A 22,304-nucleotide genomic window follows, 5' to 3' on the forward strand; every position below is an offset into this window, starting at 1 on the left:
CAGAAAAGCGCTAAAGGGGTGTTTTTCTACCTTTTCTTTTTTGTCTCTCTCATCTTTCCCGCCGCTCCACTTTTATTAATAAAAGAGCAACTCTGAGGCTGACTCCCAGCTTGTGTTTCTCCAGAGAGCATTTGCCCCAAAGGCTGGGGAGCTTGTCCTCTCCTATGTTTCCCTTCCTGGTCCTCAGCCCTTTTTAATCAGGAGGAGATGAGCTTTTCTTCTCTTCCGCCTCAGGCTCAGATGGGCTCACAGCAAAGAAGAGGCTTAAACTTCGGCTCTCTGCTTCTTACCATAGCCAGGCTAACCTGCCGGGACTTTTTAGAACTCTGCTTGATGAATGCACTTTGATTATCTCTTTCCTGACTCATTGCTCTACTTGTGATACGCTTGTGTGGCCCAGAAGCGTCCCGGCAGTGGCGGTAAATAAAAGGCATATATTTTTGTTTAATCAAAAGACAGCCCTGCATTCATCTCTGGTTTCTACTTCTGTCAGTACTCGGAGTGACCCTTGACCTTAGCATATAGCGCAAATCCAGCTGCAGCTTTGTCTCGCAGTCTGAATGGCTATTCATTAGCGAGCTGGCCGAGCAGCTTTTTGCATTTGCCGGATTGTGTCATTCCACTCGCATTCCTGTGTGCATTCAAGTGTGGGCCCGTGTGTGTGTGTGTGGAGGGGGACAGGTACGTGTGTATGCATAAGGGGGGAGCAGCATGTGATCCTGTATGGAAAGAAAATAGCTCCATTGCAGTTACCTTTAGTTCATGCATGGTTTTCTATATAAAAAAATTTAAAAAAGGTAAGCGCTCGGCTCAGCGTTTCATTTATTGCATCAACTTTGAGTTTGGGAAGATTATCAGTTGTGTACATCAGCAAGTGCAATCGAAAACAGCAATTGGCAACACATCATGTATCTGACTTTCTGACAGTCTAATTGTCATACAAGTGGGAAAAAGATCATTATTGGGAGTAGTGGAAAAATAAAACTAACACAGCGGTTCGAACTCTTGACACTTTGTCTGAGTTGAATTTCACACTTGGCTGTTCAACTCTAGGGAGGCTCCACTGTATTTACGTTTGACTCCCTTTATAATCAGACTTGACTGAACTAAACTGGCTTCTCCTCCTTCTTTTTCGTCCTTGGAAGCAGAAAGAAGGACATTTAGATTTCAAACTAAATCAAATGCAAACTTTAGCTGCCAGATTTACTTTGGCAGACAGTTTGAGCCAAATGTCTTGATGTTTGTAGGTCAACCAGCCAATGGAGATGTCGCTTTACTTTAGATCACCTGTGTTAAACGTATGGCTCCTGGGCCACATCTGGTCCAGCCTGTCATTTTATGTGGCCCACCAAATCTTGCCACATTATTTCCTTGACTTCCATTTTAAAACTAATAATAACCAACTTCAGGGAGTAATTATGTAATATGAAACTGTGATCATTAGGGTTCCCACATAGAACATATAAAGGAGGGAACAAGAAAGGTAACCTTGTCGGTAGGAAACACAGAGCAGAACAGCTTCTGGCTAGCAGACATTATGGCAGTGTTGAAAAAATGCGTGCGTGCGTGCGTGCGTGTGTGTGTTACACGTCCAACAATTATACAAGCTCCCTGAGGGGGACCATCACTACGATGTGACCCGCGATGAAAACAAGTTTGATAAAGCACTTGCTCAAGAACCCACCCTCAAGTGATCTTTTGGGTTGTCATGTCACTCCCTGCTGCTCGCCGTCCTGTCTGTTGACTTTTGAGGAGCCAAGCCGCCGTTGCCCCACCTGCTCAAACAGCGCGGCTAAGACTGTTATTACATTCTCAGGCTGCAGGGAAGTCATTGCAGAATTAACGTTGGACTTTCCATCACCCTGCGCATCTGCAGACAAAAGACCCCCCCCTGCTGTCTCCTCAACGTTATGATTAGCAATTCATTTCTCAGGGAGATTACTTCCGAGCTGCTGCCTTCAGAATGTTTTGTTTGTGCAAATTGTAATGTTTGACTTTCAAATTAAAAATGTGCAGTTGGGTACGCAGCCTAGTGCTCCTTCCTTGATTTTGTTTTTGCTGCTATTATCCATGAATTGAAACCAAAGAAGTAAGGTATTCTATAGGCAAGCACAGAGTAAGGACCCATATTTGGTAACAAACTCGAGTCAAATTGAACTGCAATAGGAACCATGTGACCTCTTCTAGTTTTGTTTGCTCATACGCAATTCATGGCAAATGGGAGCAAACACAATATTTTGGTTGGATTATTCAACGGATAAATCGGTTTTCCCCTCACATGGCAGCACTCCAAAACGACCATCATTCAGCCGACTTCAAAGAGGAGATCATATTTTCACTGGAGGTGTCGCAGGGTTGAAGAATGTGAACATGAACACTAACACCTTCACAACTAGCGTCTGGGCCTCCCCGGCCGGCTCCCCCGTGGCGCCTTTTTTTGTTTAGCACCAAGATGGCTTCTTGCGAGGAAATGAAAGAAGTGTGAGCCTCCCCGATAGCTCTCAGCGTGAATCGTCAGCCCGGATCGGGAAACCCGATCCGCGTGCCAAGCGGAGGAGAGCGGGGCGACGATCGAATTCCTCCGTTTGTGTGAGGTCGTCTTTGTGCGTGAAATCGTGTGAGCGTGTCCGGCAGCATGTTCAACATGTTTCTGATCGCCGTGATGGATTTCCTTCTTGAACTCTGACGGCCTAAAGTCAGATTGATGGCTTCACGCTCTTAACCTTCGCCTGCACGTGCGAGCTCACCCTCTCACCTCGCCATCCCTTAAAGATAAATCTTAGCTAAAAGCTGCGCCCCCTGAACGTTCCCGCTGAGCATCATCATGGTTGAGTTTGCACAACCCCCAGTAGAGCCCACCTGAAATTACTCTTAAAAGACCACTTTTAATCCGCAACGACCACAAAAACAAGCCAAAGTTGCCACACTAGACATTTCTTTCATTTCACGTCTGCCTTTAGGGTGCATAATAAATGCGGCGCCCCCCACTTGGACCTCCGTCGCCCTCATGCCGTGTCAGCCACTTTTGGATGAATGACGGCCTATCATAACTGTTGAATTATTCTGTAAAAACATGGCCACTCACGTCTATTACTGACCGCGTGCGTTTGCCACATATTGTGTCAATCTGCAGGGCAGTCAGAGGCGAGACCAAGTGTGCGTGTGTGTGTGTGTGTGTGTGTGTGTGTGTGTGTGTGTGTGTGTGTGTGTGTGTGTGTGTGTGTGTGTGTGTGTGTGTGTGTGTGTGTGTGTGTGTGTGTGTGTGTGTGTGTGTGTGTGTGCGTGTGTGCGTAACCCCATTTAAAGTCCACAGCACATGGTTGTAATTTGAGTAACATCTGGATGCAATATGAGACAAAGGGGGCAGGGGGCAGCACTGCATGTTTGTAGAAAGTGAAAGTGTAATCTGGAAAAAGTAATCAAATTACAGGTAGTTAAAGTAATCTGATAGGGAAATTTAATCTGCTGCAATAATCTGATAACAACCGCACAGAAGTAACCATTGAGGGAAGTGTCATCATTAATGACAGCAATTTGATTAGGTCGTGGAGTTTGATTACGAGGAATTTGCTAGCTAGGAATGAAAGTGGAAAAGACACACTTTCAACACTTTTCTACTAAATCAGGAGTGCTGGTCAAGTATGGGCTGTAAGTGTGGACCACCACTTTTTTTTTTTACTCTTCAAATATTGGAACTCTGTTCAACATTGAACTGGAAGCACACGTCATATGCACCATTGAAACCAACATTGCCATCTAGAGTAGTCAAGAATACAAATGGTAAATGACAAATTTGAAGCAGAATTTCTTTTTTTTAATTCTTCAAGCATAAAATCTTTAACAAGCAGAACTCTCCACAGTAATAAGTAACCATTGAATTTTTTCGTCATAATCATCGTCATGGTGTTTTCCTTTTATTGTCATAGATAACAGTGGAATGTAGAAGTTTGTATTTGTTTTACTGTTGATTTACAAGAGGATTCCAATTTGTGTTAACTTCTTAAAAAATTACATAGAATGTTTCTAGCACTTACTTGTTCATGACAATATTTCCTTATTTCATGTCCACTTCTCAGGAACGCTTTCATGGATCATTTTCAGCAACATTCACAAAAGCTGCGCTACATTGGCTCCCTCTAGTGGCAAAATGACATGACACATCAATGTCGCCCAATGCTATATTCTCCATTAGCAATACATACGCTTACAGAACACCAATATCAGTTTACCATGGTCCAAAAATAAAATTGATGTGATTCAAAATAGAAGAAATGAAATCCCGAATAAATACTCTCATGTAATAATAATAATAATAATAATAATAATAATACTCTCATGTATACTCATGCTCTCTTTCCCCCTCTATGATATACTCACCGAAAGCCTCCAATTTAATGTTCCATTCACTGTTTGTATACACTATTTGTATTTTTGCAGCTTCAACTATGGTGCAAATTTTTTGTCTACCATATTAAGAAGAGATTTAGAGCCGCATTGGCTGGGAAATGTTCTTCCTATTTCCTATTTCAGTTTTTACAATGGCCCTTTGAGTGTCATACAAAATTTATGAAAAAAATATGACTCAATATATCATGAGCTTTTGTGGGTCTAATGTTTTGGGGTTTACAGCATTCAACAGTCCCGCTGAGGCTTTATCAGATGCAAAATGGAGCAGATCAAATGCTCTTGTGGGTCGTAGGTTCTCCACCCCTCCTTTGAATTATTAAAGCCTTTTGGATTTCCTCTCTAAGCAAAGATATTTTGAAATTACATTACTCATATACAAACATGATGAGTGTGTGTGTTGCTATACAAGTAGGCAGTGTGAGTTTAAGTCAGGTAAAAAGCCCATTTATCATTTCTATAGGTTTACGGCTGTAGGCACAATGTTACAAAATATTTAACTGCATAGTGGGTGCAAGGTGGAAGAAAAATAGCTTTGTATATGCTTTTTTAATATAGCCTGTCTTACTTTTTGTTAAAGTTATGCAATGGATGACTAAAGACAAACTGCTCCAAGTCAGAGCTCCAAGCATTGTTACACAATCTCAAGTCCAGACGTACTGTATATTTGAGCACTGTGGCATTCACTTCATCCACACATCATACTCATCCCACCACTTTTAACCAGGATGACGCCATGACAGAGAGAGATCAAGAATGACCCCCTACCACCACCTCGACACCCCCCCCCCCCCCCCCCCCCCCCAGAGGCTTGAACGGCCGCAGCCAATCGCAAGAGTGCTTATGGGGGCTTAATCCCTGATGACCTGTGCTTTCAAAAACCACTGCTGCAAAGAGGCGGATGCAGATGTGGCGCTGAGGGAACACCCTCCCATGATAAAACAGGCGCCTAAATGGATCTTCCATTGTCATTGAGCGTGACTTTTCTAAACTCAAGTCCTTCATTCATTCACTTAATGCCCATAGAAGGTCATAAACTTGTATTTAATAGATGAGCTTAGGATAGATAAGTGCACGCTAGAAAAGTCTGCAAGAAAAGCAGTAGCATTTGGCACCATGGCCTTTAGTGGAGATTTAGCCAACTTAATCCCCCTCTTAATACCACTGCTATCATGTCGCAATTATAGAAAAGCATCAAGACGATACAAATATTTGCGACGTGGGTGTTCATCATCCGGAGCAGTTTGCAATCAATATTTATCTGATCTGAAAATCATACTCGGCAGATATGCAAATTACTATCATTTGATTTTCCCTTTTCTTCAGATTCAGATTTTTGTCCATCTGCACTGTGAAGCGAGTTTCATTCATTCTGCAGCTTTTCTCAGCAATTACATCGTCAATAAATGCAGATAATAACAAAACAATTTCATTGTATATCACAAGATGGTATATGAGTCTATGATTGATGTACTATGGAATATATTTTTTACTCACCTAAATTGGGAACGGCACTGACCTTTCTGATGTCCTGCACCTTTTTCGGCAACTTCAACGAGGCAGTCTTTTATAAGGTCTCCATTTGAAAAAAGCTTGCAATGAGTTGGGCGACCTCATAGCTGGCCATTGTAGCCTTTTCTTTGACATAATATTCACTCTCCCAACCTGTCTAAAATTTTCTGCACCCACTTTCTAACTTTGACTTCTTTGGTTCTGCCATGATGAGCACCTTGAGGACGGTAAATCTTCTTCGTCTAGTTTTGTCCTTTTTGAAGAAACTGCCTTGATCAACAGTAGTAGTTGAACAACAGCTTCCCCTGGTGTTGAGATTAAAAAGTGCAAAACACGCGGGCAGAAGTTGAAGTGTGCGCCTTACTCTATTCTATTTATAATATTTCTTGCGGGCCAACTAAAACTGGCCAAAATCGGCCCGCGGGCCGAAGTTTCTAAGTATGTATCTTTCATCATACTTTGCTGTCCTTTTTTAAGTACATGATGTTGATGCCATGCATATCAGCTGTCCTACTTTCACCAAATTGTCTCCTAAGGTGAAGGTCAAAATGTTGAGCTGCATCAGCCCGGCCTCTTCCAGATTACATGACGGCCTGCAAGAGTAGCGTTACTTCATCTGCCTGGTAATCTGAACAAATGTAAACTGGTGGGGCTTGAGCACAAATCCCCTCAGTGTCCCTCCTTTGGGAGATCAAGAGAGAAAGATGCGGATTACTTTTATTCTGATCCATTTTTTATTCAAAGAAGGACCTCAAATCATCGCGAGCGAGCCATTGTATGCTGCTGACAGGTGTGTTCTTTGTTTTATTTTAGTCACAGACGCTGCCAAGGAGCAATCTACCACTTTTTGATGTTTAGCAGGGCCTGTAAGTGCTCCTTTTCAGACATTTGATGCCCGACGTCCTCCAATCTTCACAAATCTTCAAGATAGCACCGCCTTGTTGTTTTGATCCAAACTCACAAGCTGCTTTTGCCTAAAGTAGCTGCTGACACGAGTGAGCTCAAGACTGATTTGTTCCAGCATCTGTATTCAGGATAACAATGTTCGCCAGCCGTGGGGGCACCGGAGGAGGCAAGGGAGGAAAGTACTCTGTGGAGGACCTCTATGGCATCAGCAAGAAGCCCAAAGCGTCTTCCTCCTCGGGAAGTATCGCGGCCAAAGCCGGCGGATCCCGAAGCGGCAAGACCAGCTCGGAGCAGAAGACCGAGTCCCAGGCCCTGGCATCTCAGATCCTGGAGGCAGCACACAGGCTGGTGGAGCGACGGCGACTGGAGCTCTTCCTGAGAGAATGCGGCCTCTCGCTGGCCAACTACGAGGCGGAGCGCTCGGCCATGTCATACAGGTGACAACAACACACACTACTTTTACAATTCAAATAAGATATAGGTATGTAAGACAGTATATACAGTACATTGAATTTCATGTGTACCTAATGAAATGGATGAGCTTTGAACGTACATAATTAATACTTCACTGATTTAAATTCTGGAAACCTACAGATGTCGATCAATGTCACCGCAACCGTTTTTCTACTTTATATGATTAATGCATAGATGCTGCATACATAATTAAGTAGTGATGGAATTGAAGGTTGAAGACATCAGACTCAGTGCTAACCCAGAAAGAACTGTCACACACGTTTGATGAAATTTCAAAGCTAAATGAAAGCGTCTTGACGTTTTTGAGCATGGCTTGTGATGGAGCCTGCATGCACCCGCTAAGACAAAGCCCCCCATACCCAGATTTGGTCTCAAGCTTGACAGGGTGGCATCAGCAGGGGTGGGAGTGGGCTTGGTATTTTGGTTGAGTCATGCTGAGGGTCAGTGACCCATGTTTTGACAGGCGCTTGTTTGTCTCACTGGCTTGCTTACATCTCCACTTTAAAAGTGTTCAGTGAAGCTATTCTGGGATATGTTTTTATTTTTTTATTTTACAAAAATAATTCTGACAATGTGATGAAGAGACCTTTACAATATTCTTAATTAGAGATGGTCGCTAGGTGGCAGCATCATCGTGGCCCCTCCCTGCTTTACAGATTTGCACTTGCGTCACTTGAAAATTAACTCGATGTAAAATAATCCACATAGCTGAGAATATTGACATGTTTACCTGTGACGTAAAAGAGACACATTAACTTTAGCAGGGGACCTGCTTGACTATAATTTTGGAAACGCACAACCCAACTTTCCCCTTTTCAAAGGTAGCTTCATTGGGAATAGATGAACTCATGGTTCAATTTCATGTTCTTTATTCATCTTTGTTTATAATGTGTGATGATGCACATATGACATGTGGGGACTCCTGTATTTTCTCCTACTATTTAATCGACAGCAGTTTTCATGAGTGGAAAATTACCAGTTTAACAAAAGTTCCACTCTGCTGCCATATGCAATCTGCTGTGGGACTGCAGAAGGCTCCAAAGCGAGCTTCCATTTGACATATAAGCAAACTGGCAGAAAATGATGAATGTGTGCAATTTTATTTGCAACCAGGGGTTCTTGTTATTGTTGTGTGCGGAATTGTGAACACATACCATGTACGTGACTCATCATTTTTAATGTGCTGTGATGATGTAGCATATGAGCATCTGCCTCACACTCAGAGATGATGGTTAAGATGTTGCAGTAGAATTGTGATGGCTGCTCATTCAGATAAATGGGTGTGGTGGATAAGATGCGGAGCTGCAGACATGCCTTTAGAGCTTTACGTGTGATGGGGTTATGTGTACAAATTATTACTTGGTTGTAATTTATTTCCAATTCACCCACAAGGCAACATTGCATAAGCAGCACACACATGATGTGAGGAAATTTGTTCACCCGTGTGATGAATGGGAGAGTGTGTGTGAGAGAGCGAGAGAGAGTGAGGATGAGGAGCGACGGGGGGAGAGAGAGAGGGAGAGGTTGCGCCGTGTGTCATGAACATTTTGAGGAGCTTCTGGAAAAAGCAAGAAGGGGGGAAAAATCTTTTTCAAAATAATGATGAAGGGAAGACGCTCACGGTGAGCCTTTGCAGTTGATTTGCAATGCTCAGTGCGTTTTGCTGCGTTCCATTCTGTGCGAGACGAAGAAGCGGGAGAGTCGCGCACGGCTTGCACAGCTGCTGCCGGCATGTTCGCCGCTGCGCACACTGAAGAAGGTAATTCCAACAAAATACATTTGTGGGATCTGATGTAGCTTCCGTCTGTCGTCTCCTCTTTTTTTCTCCCCCCTTCCATCAAACTGACGGTGCGCGGAGATGCTGCACGCATGACGATGATGCACTGAATTTTTGATGTTAAGCCCGTGTTTTGCCACCTTGCGACAAAAAAAGAATACGGGAGGAAAATGCTCTGTTTCGACGCCAAGTGTCAGGATGTGTGTGTCATTATTGCGGCACGCCGGAGAGCTCTCCGGCTCAAGGCGAGAACAACTCACTTCAGCTGAAGAGGAGACATAAGCCCTAGGAGCCTGTGTGTTCATATGCGTGAGCCCCTCTACAAAAGACCCCCCTAAAGCTGCAAGCAAGCTTTCCGTTTTTTTTTTCTCCAAACGTTGACTGCAGTCCTGATGCATCTTGTGAAAAGTCAGAGAGCCTTCTGCCAGGTTTGCATCAGCAGACAGGAGACAGAGCAGACAGCGGCTCTGCATGTGTCATGTTAGAGGCTGGACACTTGTCTGCACCCCCTCCCCCTGGAACTCTCAGAGAAAATCTTTAACCTGGGCTCACCGGTGAGAGACCCCCTCAGGTGGAGCAACAACAAGCAAGCCCTACTAATTCAATTGGACATTTGTCAAGTGAAAGGTTTGACTCCCAAAGTCATCCCCCGGAAACCAGGGTCAGGATGCAGGTGTCTTTCGCCTGCACCGAGCACAACCTCAAGAGTCGCAGCGAGGACCGACTTTGTGGCCTTCGCACCGCTCCGCCCCCGGGAGGCAGCAGCGGAGGAGTAGGAGGAGGTGGCGGCGGAGGAGGTGGCGGCGGTGGAGGTGGTAGTGGCGGAGGAGCAGGTGGAGGAGGTGGTGGAGGAGGAGGGAGTGGACAAGAACGCAATGGCAACTACACCTCCCAAGGGTCGGTCAAGACCAGGGAGGGCCCAGGGTCACGCCAGGCGCCTCAGGGCCACGCGCACATGAAGGAGGCCATTGGGCGCCACACTAGTATGAAGTACAGGTGAGTGTGCCACAGGTGGCCCTTGGCAACCCACAAATGCATTTTAATATTTTTTTTCATCTTTAAGCAAGAGCTATGCTAGAAGGTGACATTGAGGTTGCCAACAAACATTGTGGAACATACTGTGCAGGTTGTCTAGATGTGCATTTAACTCAGCCTCCTCCGCATTTGTGTTCTACAGTATGTGTGAAAAAAGCCAAAGACAAAAAAAAACTCTAAGCCCTGCTGGACATGAGCATGTTTATTTAATCCACAAGCAAGCAGTTTCCCCCCCTACAGATTAATGTTACTGTCAGCCTGAAAGAAATGTTTTTTCACAAATGACCCGCGCCTATCTTGCAGGCTTTAAGAAGCTTTTGTGTGGCAGGAGGAATAAAAAAAAAAAAAACATTGCAGCACACAACATCAGGTCTGAGTCATGATGTATGAAAACAGAGCAACATCATCTTCTTTTTGGATTTGAGCTTGTTGAGCTTTAGTTACGGAATACGTTTGGACAAAAGTAATCCCATTTTTACGCACAGCTTCATCTGATCATTGTAGAATCCAATAAGTAGCAAAGTTCTCATGATCAGTTTCCTTCCTAAACAAGTTGATTGAACCGTTTCCATCCTTTCCTCAGTTTTTTTTTTTTTATTCATGAGGTTTTAAAAGGGGCGGCTCGGTGGCGCACTGGGTAGCACGTCCGCCTCACAGTTAGGAGGGTGCGGGTTCGATTCCACCTCCGGCCCTCCCTGTGTGGAGTTTGCATGTTCTCCCCGGGCCCGCGTGGGTTTTCTCCGGGCACTCCGGTTTCCTCCCACATCCCAAAGACATGCTTGGTAGGCCGATTGAAGACTCCAAATTGTCCCTAGGTGTGGGTGCGAGTGCAAATGGTTGTTTGTCTCTGTGTGCCCTGCGATTGGCTGGCAACCGGTTCAGGGTGTCCCCCGCCTACTGCCCGATGACGGCTGGGATAGGCTCCAGCACACCCGCGACCCCCGTGGGGACTAAGCGGTTCAGAAAATGGATGGATGGATGGAGGTTTTAAAAGGGGCCCAAAGCACGCAATGAAACCAACATTCACACTTCTTGGCCTTGCCACTCTGCCATTCCTGACAAAGTGTCACTAATCGCCAGTGCAGTCGTCGACCCGGCATAAGGCCACCTCCAGTTGCCCATGGCAACCCCCCCCCCCCCCCCCCCCGGCATAGCCTTTAGTTTCTCACCAACAGCACAAGCGTTGCTACCGCTGCTGCTTATCAGGCCTACACCGGCCGCAGTCCGTGCTGTGCATTTTTCATCGCGTAGAAACAAAAATCAAAGCTCAGCTCCTGTCGCCCTTTGTGCTGCTGACTTTGCGTGGCAGAAGTGAGGACTCAGTGATACAGATGTGACACGAGTCGCACTTTGCAGATGGCACCTGTCATTCCTCCTGTTTGTTCATGTTGGCTAATCCCAATGGGCCGCCTCATTAACCTGAGGAGCACTCAGTAATACTGCATCATTCCCTGTTGGAATTCACTTGAATTTGTTGATTTATCATGTCTAGGTAGATTTTGACGACATGATCACCGTGAATAAAAAACATCACGCATTGAAAGGCTCTTTAGAAGCTGCTTAATTGGATTATAAAGGTGAATTACCAAAAGATTTATTGCACAGTACAGCACAGTCGCTCAGTGTAAGCCCAAAAGATACTCTGCTTAATAATTTATGTGTACATTTTCTGGAACCAGTTCATTCCAAAATCTCACAGCAGATCTTTATACCTGTAAAAGCTAAGATTAGCGACAAATCAAATAGCCCGTCACTAACATCCCATTATGACCTTGGACAATATGACTTAAAATAGCCCTCGCTCTCTCAAATGAGCAGAATACAAAGTCAGTGATGTATATGCACATTTAATATGAATGAATTATTGTTGTGGTGGAGAAATGAATGGTTGCGACGTGACTGGGTCAGTCCACTCTAGCACAAAATGTGCAGGAAACGCTCAGAGAGAGCTAAAGAGCATCAGCGGCCGGAGCTGTGGTGTGAATGCAGCGGAGTGCCACCTAGCAGGATGACACCAACTGGGTGTTTCCACGGGAACCAGCCCCATATTTTTTGGCTTCACCAGCCACAATCAGACATGAAAAGTCCACTGAGCTGTAGGAACAGTGGAATTTGTCTTTTTTGGCAACAGTATTAATGCCCAAAATGCTCCATTGTGTATTCGAGTTTTGTTGCCAAATTGAATAACAGAAAGGTTCCTAAGAATTTTTCCACACATTTGGACTTTGATCAACTTTGCTCCATAGTTCATGCGAGAGCTTCAACGCAAGTCAACATGAACATGTTTTCCGAACTCCGACGTGATCTCGAGCACTCGGAACGCTGGCTGTGGTTAGACAGAGCAGTGCATTAGCAGCAATTAGCATTGTGATGTGAGTGCTCGCTGCTCTCTCGGAGTGCACTTCAACTGTGCATTTTTAAACGCCTCGAATCTCAACAGCACGTGAACAAATCATCCAATCTCGACAGCCTTGTCAAAGTTTTTGCGCATACACTATACTTATACTATACTATTTGGTGCCCTGACAAAATGGATGAGCTTCATTTTGCTCCTTCAAACTGCTTCAGTTTGTTAATATGACCTCAGCCTAAATTGTATTGGCACATACAGTGGTGCCTTGAAATCAGAAATAGTTATTTATTGTCATGACTCTGGAGTTTGCATTGTTCCCACTGTGAATGTCCATATGTTGTTTATCAATACGTGGCCTGCGATTGGCCGCTCGCCCAAAGTCAGCTGGCTCCAGCTCACTTTTGCCCCTAATGAGGACAAACGAGTATAGAAAATGCATGGATAGAATATTTGCAGCATTTTGTTGTTGTGACTATGAGTAGCCCAGCTCAAATGCTTTCCATCACACAAAAATGCATCATCTGACATCCTAATGGGCCCAAACATGTGGACAACTGCATTCAATCATGTTAAATTCCTTGAGCCGTCCAAGTCTATGAGGTATAGTATTTATGAGGCAGCCAGCCAGGGAAAGTAAGCCGTCATTCAAATATTCCGCTTCATCGCTCATTGTCCAGACATACGGTCGAGCTAGTTGGCAGGTGGCGCTGACCTTCTCATATAGCATTATAATAAGCTAACTCTGGACCAAAATACAGATTACCACTAAATGCACGCCTCAACTGATTTCGACTTTATCAAGCATATATCTTCAGCCAAAAAAGATCCGTTGGTGGCATATATCACAATTATACGGCACCAGAAATGATATTCTAACATATATAATGTAACAAATTCACATTAGAGGGTCTTCAAACTACTTTGAAAGCCATTATTATGTTTCTGCCATAGAAATATGTGTGCCTTTGTCCATGACTGTCTCCTGGGACCTTTCCAACCATCATAAAATGGTTCACTACTTTAATATCAACTGGAGCTGCTCCACTTCATTACGTGCATTTTAATAGACGGGACATGACCACTAATAAAGCTGAATGGGAGAGAGAGAGAAGATTTCTTTTCCATTCAATTCCCTCACAATTTCTCTAATTAGGACAGACCTACATTCTTAACTGTTTTAATATACAGTACCCCGAACTAAAGACATTACGCAAAGATTTTTTTTTTTATCGGCTCGCTCCATTAATAATAGCCGACGTGAGAAGTGGAGCACTGACAAGAACTACTTCTGTTACACGCAACAGTTTGGGTGAGAAAGACTGTCACTGAAAAAGACTTCCACCAAAACAAATGAATGAAAATATGTGCCAAGATGAAAAAGAAAAAAAAATGCAAAGAAATTAATCATGCATTCACTCTGCGAGAAACAGCACCTCAGATTTAAGAATATTAAATAAATAGAATTCCAGCAAGATATTTTGCTCTAAGTGCAAATCCAATCGACAACTTTGCCAGAGCGTTTGGGGAACCCTGCTTCGGCTAAACTGTTTACGCAAGTGCATCTATCTTAAGTGACGTTGCAGAAACTTCTGTATCGGGACAAATTAGTTCTGCCTCTAACCGCGCTGCATTATTTATAGGAGCCAAGAATAAAACACACACAAATAGAAACTGCAACCACGAGGTAGTTACAGATTGCATTCTCATGGTAACACGGAAATTTGTCGTTGACCAATCAATTGGCTACAGTTCAGTCTTAAAAGTGTTTAAATAAATACAGGCTCCCTCTTCCGTCACGGTGGAACAACACATGTAGAAAGATGTTACAATATTTTTGAATAGCACTCACTTGCATATATTCTTTATCCTCCTTTACTACTGCAGTTTACTGAGAAATTCTGACCAGATCCATTATTAGAAAGAATATAAAAATATATTCTGCTGACCTCTTAAAGTCACTAGTTCAAATGAAGCCATCAAAATCTTGGAAACATATTTCAGATTTTATTTATTTTTGCTCCTCTTATTTATTATGCTATTTGTTTATTTATTATTTATTCATCACTCTTATTTATTCATTGTTTGTGCCTTCTTGTTTTTATTTTTTTGTGTTGTTTACTTCTATGTATATTGTGTACTATGTCTTGTCACCATGGGATAGTGGGAACGTAATTTCGATTTCTTTGTGTGTCTTGGCATGTAAAGAAATTGACAATAAAGCAGACTTTGACTTTTGACTTTGATATAATTGGAACAATATTATAGTTGAAAATATCATGTCTTGGAAATATGCTTTTTTTGCCAACAGTACAGTATGTGTCCAGACTTTAAAGACACCCTGTAGATTCCTTTCAAGCCCAGTAGCCATGGGGCATCATTAAAAACAGTCCATCATCTTGCCACCAATTTGCTTCGGAAAAATGCACACACACTCACATTGACGTGAGTGTTATTAATATCTAAGGTGTGCTTCCCTGCGGAGAGGAGCCTGCTCAGCATGAGTGTGCCTTCTGAAGACAACTGCATGGAGCAAAGTATCCATCATGCGCTTGCAACCATCTGCATGTATTGTTTCGCTGCCACCACGGGAGCGAGCTAACCGGAGGTGTCAGCACAGGTTAAAATGCTGACTACACCATGACAGAGCACCCTCCACCATTAATAATGTATCACAACATCCCGTCCAATCACCTTGTCTGGGCTTTTGGTGATTTATTGTGTGGCAGAAATGATAACACAGAAGAAACCATGCGGTGCTTTTTGTGAAAGCCAAAGCAGCATCTGCGTGAGCTGCTCATGAGTGCATTCATGTGGAGCCATGCAGATGTGCGCTTGTGTTTCAGCTTCATTGTCATCAAGCGTGAACGGGCCTGTCGACGCATCGTGCGGCCGCTCTCGTGCTAGCATGAATGTGTTTTTTACATTTCTCATGAAATGGCATGTCGGCGGACTTTCATCTTAGATTGTGTGTGTGTGTGTGTGTGTGTGTTTGTGTGTCAGAGGAAAGTGAGGGGCGGGTTGTCAGCGAAAGCCAGGAGTGAGTATGTGCCCCTTTCCGCACTCACTGATAGTAAATAAGCAGACTGCAGCACTGCAGAGAGCTGTGGAGTTGGGCTCAGTGCGGGAGGGTGCAGATGGAAGAGAAATACTGACTCCATTGACTTTTTTTTTTTTTAACACTATATAGTATGCTGTATATGTGGCACATATATTTAATGCCAGGATGTTGAATCCATCCATCCATCTTTCACACTCATTAACAAACAGTTTAGACGTGATCAGGCTCAGAGGAAGTCCCGTGTGCCTCGTGTACGATATTGCCAGTGTGTTGCTAGTCTCAAAGGAGTCACGCTGTCATTGGTGGGAATCCATGTTGGAGAGTCGGCCTCGCGTCCCAGCAATCGACTTTATTCGAGCCTACTTGCCTTTCCTTGCATCCTCCTCCCTGCAGCTAAGCAATCCTGACCCTGCTGGAGAGTGCTATTTTGACAGAGTCTAAACAATAAGCATTTCACACCTACACTGTATGCACACTCACACACACACCCACACAACGGAACACAAACGCTTACATGTACAGAAATCTAAAAATAGCTCAGGGGTCAGGCATTAAAAATAGAGCAGAGAAAATAAAAGCAGGGCTCGCTGGGCTGAGTCTAAATGCTCTGACAGACTGTCTTTCTGCATTTGGTAATTTGTGGCGGACGCAGGCAGTGTAAATGGTGGTGGGTGGAGGGGGGGACACCGGTAATGAAAAGACAGTGAGCAGCTAGTAGCATTGCAGTTCTGATGCTCCTCTCCCACCCTTTTACTTGCCTCTAATTAGGATTTAGGAGAGCACACATGCAGGAGAAGCGGCAGCATCAAACCGTTTGGTCTGTACGTGCTCCCGCGCTCACAATTGCAGCTCGTTTTTCGCCCTTCAAAACTCAGCCGTCTGGATAATCTAATGTGGCATGTTGGGTAATAAAGCTCTCCTCAGCTCCTGCTGGTACATTTTCAGCCATTTAGCACTCAGACTCTGGACTTTTGGCTCGGACCACATCTGAGCCCGCTACCCAGCAGCTATTTTGCTGAAGCGGACCACTACTGTGAGCTGTTAACATATGAACGGCAGAAGGTCAATTGTTCTCGCAACAATTAGACACATTTTAACCACAGGCACATCGAGCAGTTTGAGTGGGAGCAATAACATGACCTGGCTCGTTTTTTTTTTTTTTATTGCATTGACTGTATTACTATTGATCAATAAATCAATATACATCCCTCAAGTAATTTGTGCATCATCAACTGGGGAACTGAGAGGCAGCAATAAAATTGACCTCCCTGCTTCAGTATGCTTACTGGGATCACTTCAGGGAAAGGTTACATTTCCTGAAAATAGGCCTGTACAAAGCGTATCATGATGAGGATTTTTATTTCTGAGCTTGTGTCTTCTCTGTCTCCTCACAGGAACCTCGGGAAGTCCGGCCTACGTGTTTCCTGCCTCGGCTTAGGTGAGTTCCCCATATATGAAATATGATCTCATCTTTCTCTCATGACCCCCAATGTAACACACATCCATAACTCTCCTCTCATCCAGGCACATGGGTGACGTTTGGATCGCAAATATCTGATGTGGTGAGACCTGGCTCACAAGCATCCTTTTTTATTATGATGACCAAATCAATAGCCACAAATTGTGTATTCTTTTGTCATGTGGTCACGTGTGCATCACATTCCTTTCCTAGTTTCAACCTCTATTTTCTTCCCTCAGATGGCAGAGAACCTGATGACCTTAGCGTATGAGAACGGGGTCAACCTATTTGACACCGCAGAGGTTTACGCTTCTGGAAGGTCAGACTTCATATATGATCTAATCTTCCTCTTTGTATCATCTCATCTGGAAAATGGAACAATCACAATCATGTTATACAGCTGCGTTTTTCAGTTTGAGTGATTATTATGAAATGAACTAGCCTTAATTTGTTTCTCCACAGAGCAGAGATCACGCTGGGAAACATTATCAAGAAGAAAGGATGGAGGTCACTTACTATCTTAAACTACTTATTAACCACACTAATGTTGTATTCAAGGAATAAGATTTGTATTACACTTCACACACCCTAGTATATTGTATGTTGAAATCAGGTCGATTTTAGTCTCACGCAAGTGAACCAGCCCACATCCCAATTGCAGGAAAATGACATAAATTCTTCAAAACAAATAATAATTCCTTTTTTTTTTCATAGACGCTCAAGTTTCGTCATTACGACAAAGATCTACTGGGGAGGCCAGTAAGTATTGAAGTGCTGTTTTGTTCTGCTATTATTTCAAATCAGGATGTTGTTGTTCCCTCACTGGTTGTGCTCAAATTCAGATAATCAGAGTGTATTTTTGTTATTTCACAGAGCGGAAACAGAGAGAGGGCTCTCCAGAAAGCACATCATTGAAGGTAAAGCATCACCCCCATTGCTTTTTGGATGAAACTATCTGGTGCAAATTAGTGACTCAGGGTCAGATGAGGGGGATAAAAGAATACGATGAAGCTCCCATGGAAAATCCACCTCGGGATCATTGTTTTTCCAGCCGCCGAATCGGCTCACGCAAGCTAATCCTAAAGAAGTCTACTATTGTTTGTTTAGCACGTCCTGTGCAGCATGGCCTTGGGTTGTCCAATTAAAGATGGATTTGAATGGGCGTCATTGTCATGAGCCTTTTGATTTGAGGCCCTTACGTAACAGGTCAAGTTTGTGCAGCTTTTAACGTTTGCACGGCACGAATGGGACGGAGCTCATACTTGGGCTTCTAGAGGGCTTCGGGCCTGTCACTAAAATGTGGACAAGAATGATGACACACACGAGGTTGGAACGCAGGATGAACCATGACATTTGACAAGAATGAATAACAGACGGTCGACATATCCTTTCTAAAAACAGATTGGTTTCCGACCGGGATTGTTCAAATTGTTTCTGGCTCAGAAGCTGTTTTTCTTCTTTTCACATGTACGATTGAATTCAAATGTCAAACAAGACTTTTCCTGAAGCGTCATCATGAGTGACATTTATCATTTGTTTTTGTAAAATCATTTGGCAAGCGCCGCGCAAATTGCTGTAAGACACTCGTGTCCTTTTCGGATGCGCAATACTATTACCGTCTACAAACAACCGAAGCAAAGCATGGTAAAATACTAATAAGACAATGTTCAGCAATAGAGAAGTATTCTATTCAAACAAATTCAATATTTATTTTTTACCATATCATGTGATCATATTGTATCAGATGTAGACTTTGTATAGTTTTGTAATGTAGTTTTCGTTATTCTAATCCATTGTATCATATTGCATTGTATTATATTGTACCTGCTATTGTGTAAGGATGTAAAAATTCATCAGAAATCTATTAAAAATCGATTTAAACCACGTAAAATATGCATTGATGTAATGAAATTTTCAGGTATTTATTTTTTGTAGTTAGAAAAAATTACTGGTTTTTTTTGGACAAAATGCAGATGTTAAAATGAAAACATATTTTAGTTAGAAAATTATTTATTTTGCTGAAAATGGAAAAAAATTGAATCGAGTCAAAATTGGGAACTGAAAATCAAAAATAATCCTTTATGTCTCTTATCCATGGCAGGTTTAAGAGGAAGTTTATCAAGACTCCAACTCGATTATGTGGACATTGTTTTTGCCAACAGAAATGATGTCAACAGTCCAATGGAAGGTAAGTTCGAATATGCTTAAGATCTGGTTTGGTAATCCGGTTTTCCGTTTGACATTTGAAACTGTTCTCCACAGAGATTGTGCGGGCTATGACGTTTGTCATAAATCAGGGCATGGCCATGTACTGGGGCACCTCACGCTGGAGCGCCATGGAAATCATGGTGACCTTCAATTATTGCTTAAAATTGCCCAGCTTTGAAAGCAGATGGGGAAGTATATTTTTTTCTACTGTTTCCCATGTCAGGAGGCCTACTCGGTGGCCCGCCAGTTCAACTTGATCCCGCCAGTGTGCGAGCAGGCAGAGTACCACTACTTCCAGAGAGATAAAGTGGAGGTGCAATTGCCTGAGCTCTACCACAAGATCGGTAGCCATTCATCCAATATTTATATTCCTCTCAATGATCTCCGCTTAATTGTTAAAGAGGCAAATCTCTTTCAGGGGTCGGAGCAATGACCTGGTCACCGCTGGCATGTGGATTAATCACTGGAAAGTACAGCGATGGGGTACCAGAGTGCTCCAGAGCAGCAATGAAGGTCAGTTTGATTTAACCGGTCCTCCTGTGGGATTCCGCTCAGTGTAATTCCCCACCCAATCAGTGATGTGTTTTTTCGTTTTTTTTTGGGTGTGAGGAATCAGTAGTGAAGCATGTCTCCTGACTTTTTTTTTTTTGTCCTCCTCCTTCTCCAATTGGCTGCGGATGAAGGGCTACCAGTGGCTGAGGGAGCGGGTGAACAGTGAAGAGGGGCGCAGGCAGCTGGCCAAAATCAAGGAGCTCCACCTACTGGCAGACAGGCTGGGATGCACGGCTGCACAGTTGGCCATCGGTACCACCCAAACACTGCAAAGATCTTTTATTCATATCATACTTTTAACACTAATCTGTTGTTATGAGGGGATTAAAAATACAATGGTGGATTCATGATTAACATTCCTCCTCAGCGTGGTGTCTTCGCAGTGAAGGAGTCAGCTCAGTGCTTCTGGGTGTTTCAAACACAGACCAGCTATTGGAGAACCTGGGCGCACTGCGGGTAAAGTTTCTTCTTCTCATCCATTATAAATTGTGGAATTACAGATGTAGACATTTTTCCTCCTTTGCAGATTTTGTCCCAAATGACTCCCCAAACAGTCACAGAGATGGACGCCGTGCTGGGAAACAAGCCTCACTCAAAGAAAGAGTCTCGCGCTTGAACTTCCTCCGTCTGAGGAAAAGCAAGAAGAACCACCAAGAAGACAAAAAGACTTTGCTTTTTCTCTGCCGTGTACTCAACAACTTGCATGTCCTCAGCAACATTATGCTTCCAGAATGAGCGCAGAAACCATTGTGCGCAATACATTGTATTATGTATGGAAACAAAAAAAAATCTTGCAGTTGTTAATCAGAACAAAAACAGGTCATATTAGTACTCACTGACTGGAAAATGGTGTCTACAGTAGAGGAGGTCAAAGGCTAAAATGAGTGGTTCAAAAGCAAATATGGACTTGGACTAAGAAAAGGGGAACCTGACTGAGTCAGCGGTGCGTTGGCGACCTCCTTCTAGCTGCATCTTAAATGTCTGAACTGTGTGCCCAGCAGCAGAAGAAGAACCGAAGGTGCCGGAAGTTGATTCAAATGTGTCGTGCCCAACATTTGTGTGCATGCGACTGGTCGGGCAAGGATTCGATGCTTTAACCAGTTTGGGCACGATGGATTGCTTCACTTGTGAGGTTAAAAAAAAAAAGATGACAACACATGCTTTTTAGAAATAGGCAGATTACTCAGAGGTATGAAAAATGCACTAAGAACGTGAAATTATAGTTTACAAAGTTTTGCGGAGAATTACTGCTCTTAAAGAAAATGGATGCATTTCAAAAAAGTAGCAGACAGTCTTTGGATTATCATGTGTATTTTCACGCATTACTTTAATGGGGTCAAAGCGGGTTGGTCAACGTCCAAGTACATTTCACAACCCTGCTGGTCTCTTGGCAGTGTCTTTTTTGCCTCATCTGTGCGCATGTCCCTTTAAAAAGAAAAGGAAAAAAAAGCCCTGACAGATTGTCAAATGAGGCATGGCTTTTATGTACATTTGCAGTAGCTGGATTAAAAACTCGAAGTAAGATGTTGAAGATAATTAGAGTACAAGGAGAAGTCAAATGTCAAAGTCTTGTTACAAGGGTTAGATTGAGCAAATATATGCTGGTTTTATTTCTTTCTTTTTCTATGGAAGCATTTTCTAGCTTCTCGAATCATCTCTGGGAATTTATTTTTGCTTCCTATGAACCTGAACATGTAATACTCTCCTTTCCACGCTTTTCCTTTAGTTTTCTATGAGTAACTTATGTTCCTTTTGTCATTTCCCATGATCATAACTACCATCAGGACTCTTGGGTGGCGAGTTTTATGATGACACAATTCAAGTGTATATAGGCCGATCCATTTGGCAGCAAGGCAAAGAGGTTCATTTAGAAGTCATGAAGGGATCACCCTCTGTTACTCTGTGACCATGTACAGTCTGACTGAGTGTTGCGTCCAGTGTACATCAACTATTCAATCCAACCTATGAAAATGTAAACTTTGCCTGCATAACTTCTATTTTACTGTCTTGCAACAAAGAGAAAGCGCGGAGAGGGGCAACAATTCATGCTGAACATGCCGAATGTAACGTGTCTGTTGCTGCGTCGAAAGGGAAAGCACATTACATGATTTAAAAAAAAAAAAAAAAAAAGAGTGCTCTTTGTTCTTTTTGTCTGAGTCTTTTTAACACCATCTCAGGTCAAACAGATCCTGGCACACGCTTCATTTTAACAGGATGGGGCAATGAAGTGTCCAGCAAAATAAGAGCAACGACTGCAGAAACATTTGTACCTTCAACAGCCAACATCTTTTCCGCCAACATTAGTGAGCTTGAATATCACATCAGAGCAAAGATGACAAGAGAGTGGGTGTGTTTTACAGCTACAGATTACCATATGTGCTGAAAAATTTCGACCAAAAACACTTTGCAAAAAATAATAAATATATAAATGTGAGTCATAATGTGATTCATACAATCTGGGAAGGTGCTGCTTGGCAAAAGCGATGAAAAAGAAGATAACATATAAGTCCCATCTCCATTAAAGTACACTATGTGTGCATTGGCTCTGCAAAATGTCCTTATATTC

At 43.1% G+C, this 22,304-nt stretch overlaps 1 protein-coding gene across 2 annotated transcripts; it reads left to right on the forward strand.

The window, feature by feature from the left end:
• The first annotated feature begins 6,651 nt into the window (after positions 1–6,651).
• LOC119134017 (voltage-gated potassium channel subunit beta-2) lies at positions 6,652–21,172 on the forward strand. 2 transcript variants are annotated; one of them, XM_037270415.1, is made up of 14 exons: positions 6,652–7,259; positions 16,914–16,957; positions 17,044–17,081; positions 17,218–17,297; positions 17,441–17,485; positions 17,693–17,737; positions 17,852–17,895; positions 19,080–19,166; positions 19,241–19,326; positions 19,410–19,530; positions 19,605–19,699; positions 19,870–19,990; positions 20,106–20,194; positions 20,265–21,172. In XM_037270415.1, the coding sequence occupies exons 1-14, from the start codon at positions 6,958–6,960 to the stop codon at positions 20,352–20,354; spliced, it is 1,287 nt and encodes a 428-aa protein (XP_037126310.1). In that variant the 5' UTR covers positions 6,652–6,957; the 3' UTR covers positions 20,355–21,172. The 2 variants fall into 2 exon arrangements, with proteins under 2 accessions (XP_037126310.1, XP_037126309.1); XM_037270414.1 differs by lacking the exon at positions 6,652–7,259 and adding an exon at positions 8,777–10,069.
• Positions 21,173–22,304: the final 1,132 nt, after the last annotated feature.

Source organism: Syngnathus acus, chromosome 14, assembly GCF_901709675.1.
Source record: "Syngnathus acus chromosome 14, fSynAcu1.2, whole genome shotgun sequence".
In the NCBI taxonomy this organism is placed as follows: Eukaryota; Metazoa; Chordata; class Actinopteri; order Syngnathiformes; family Syngnathidae; genus Syngnathus; species Syngnathus acus.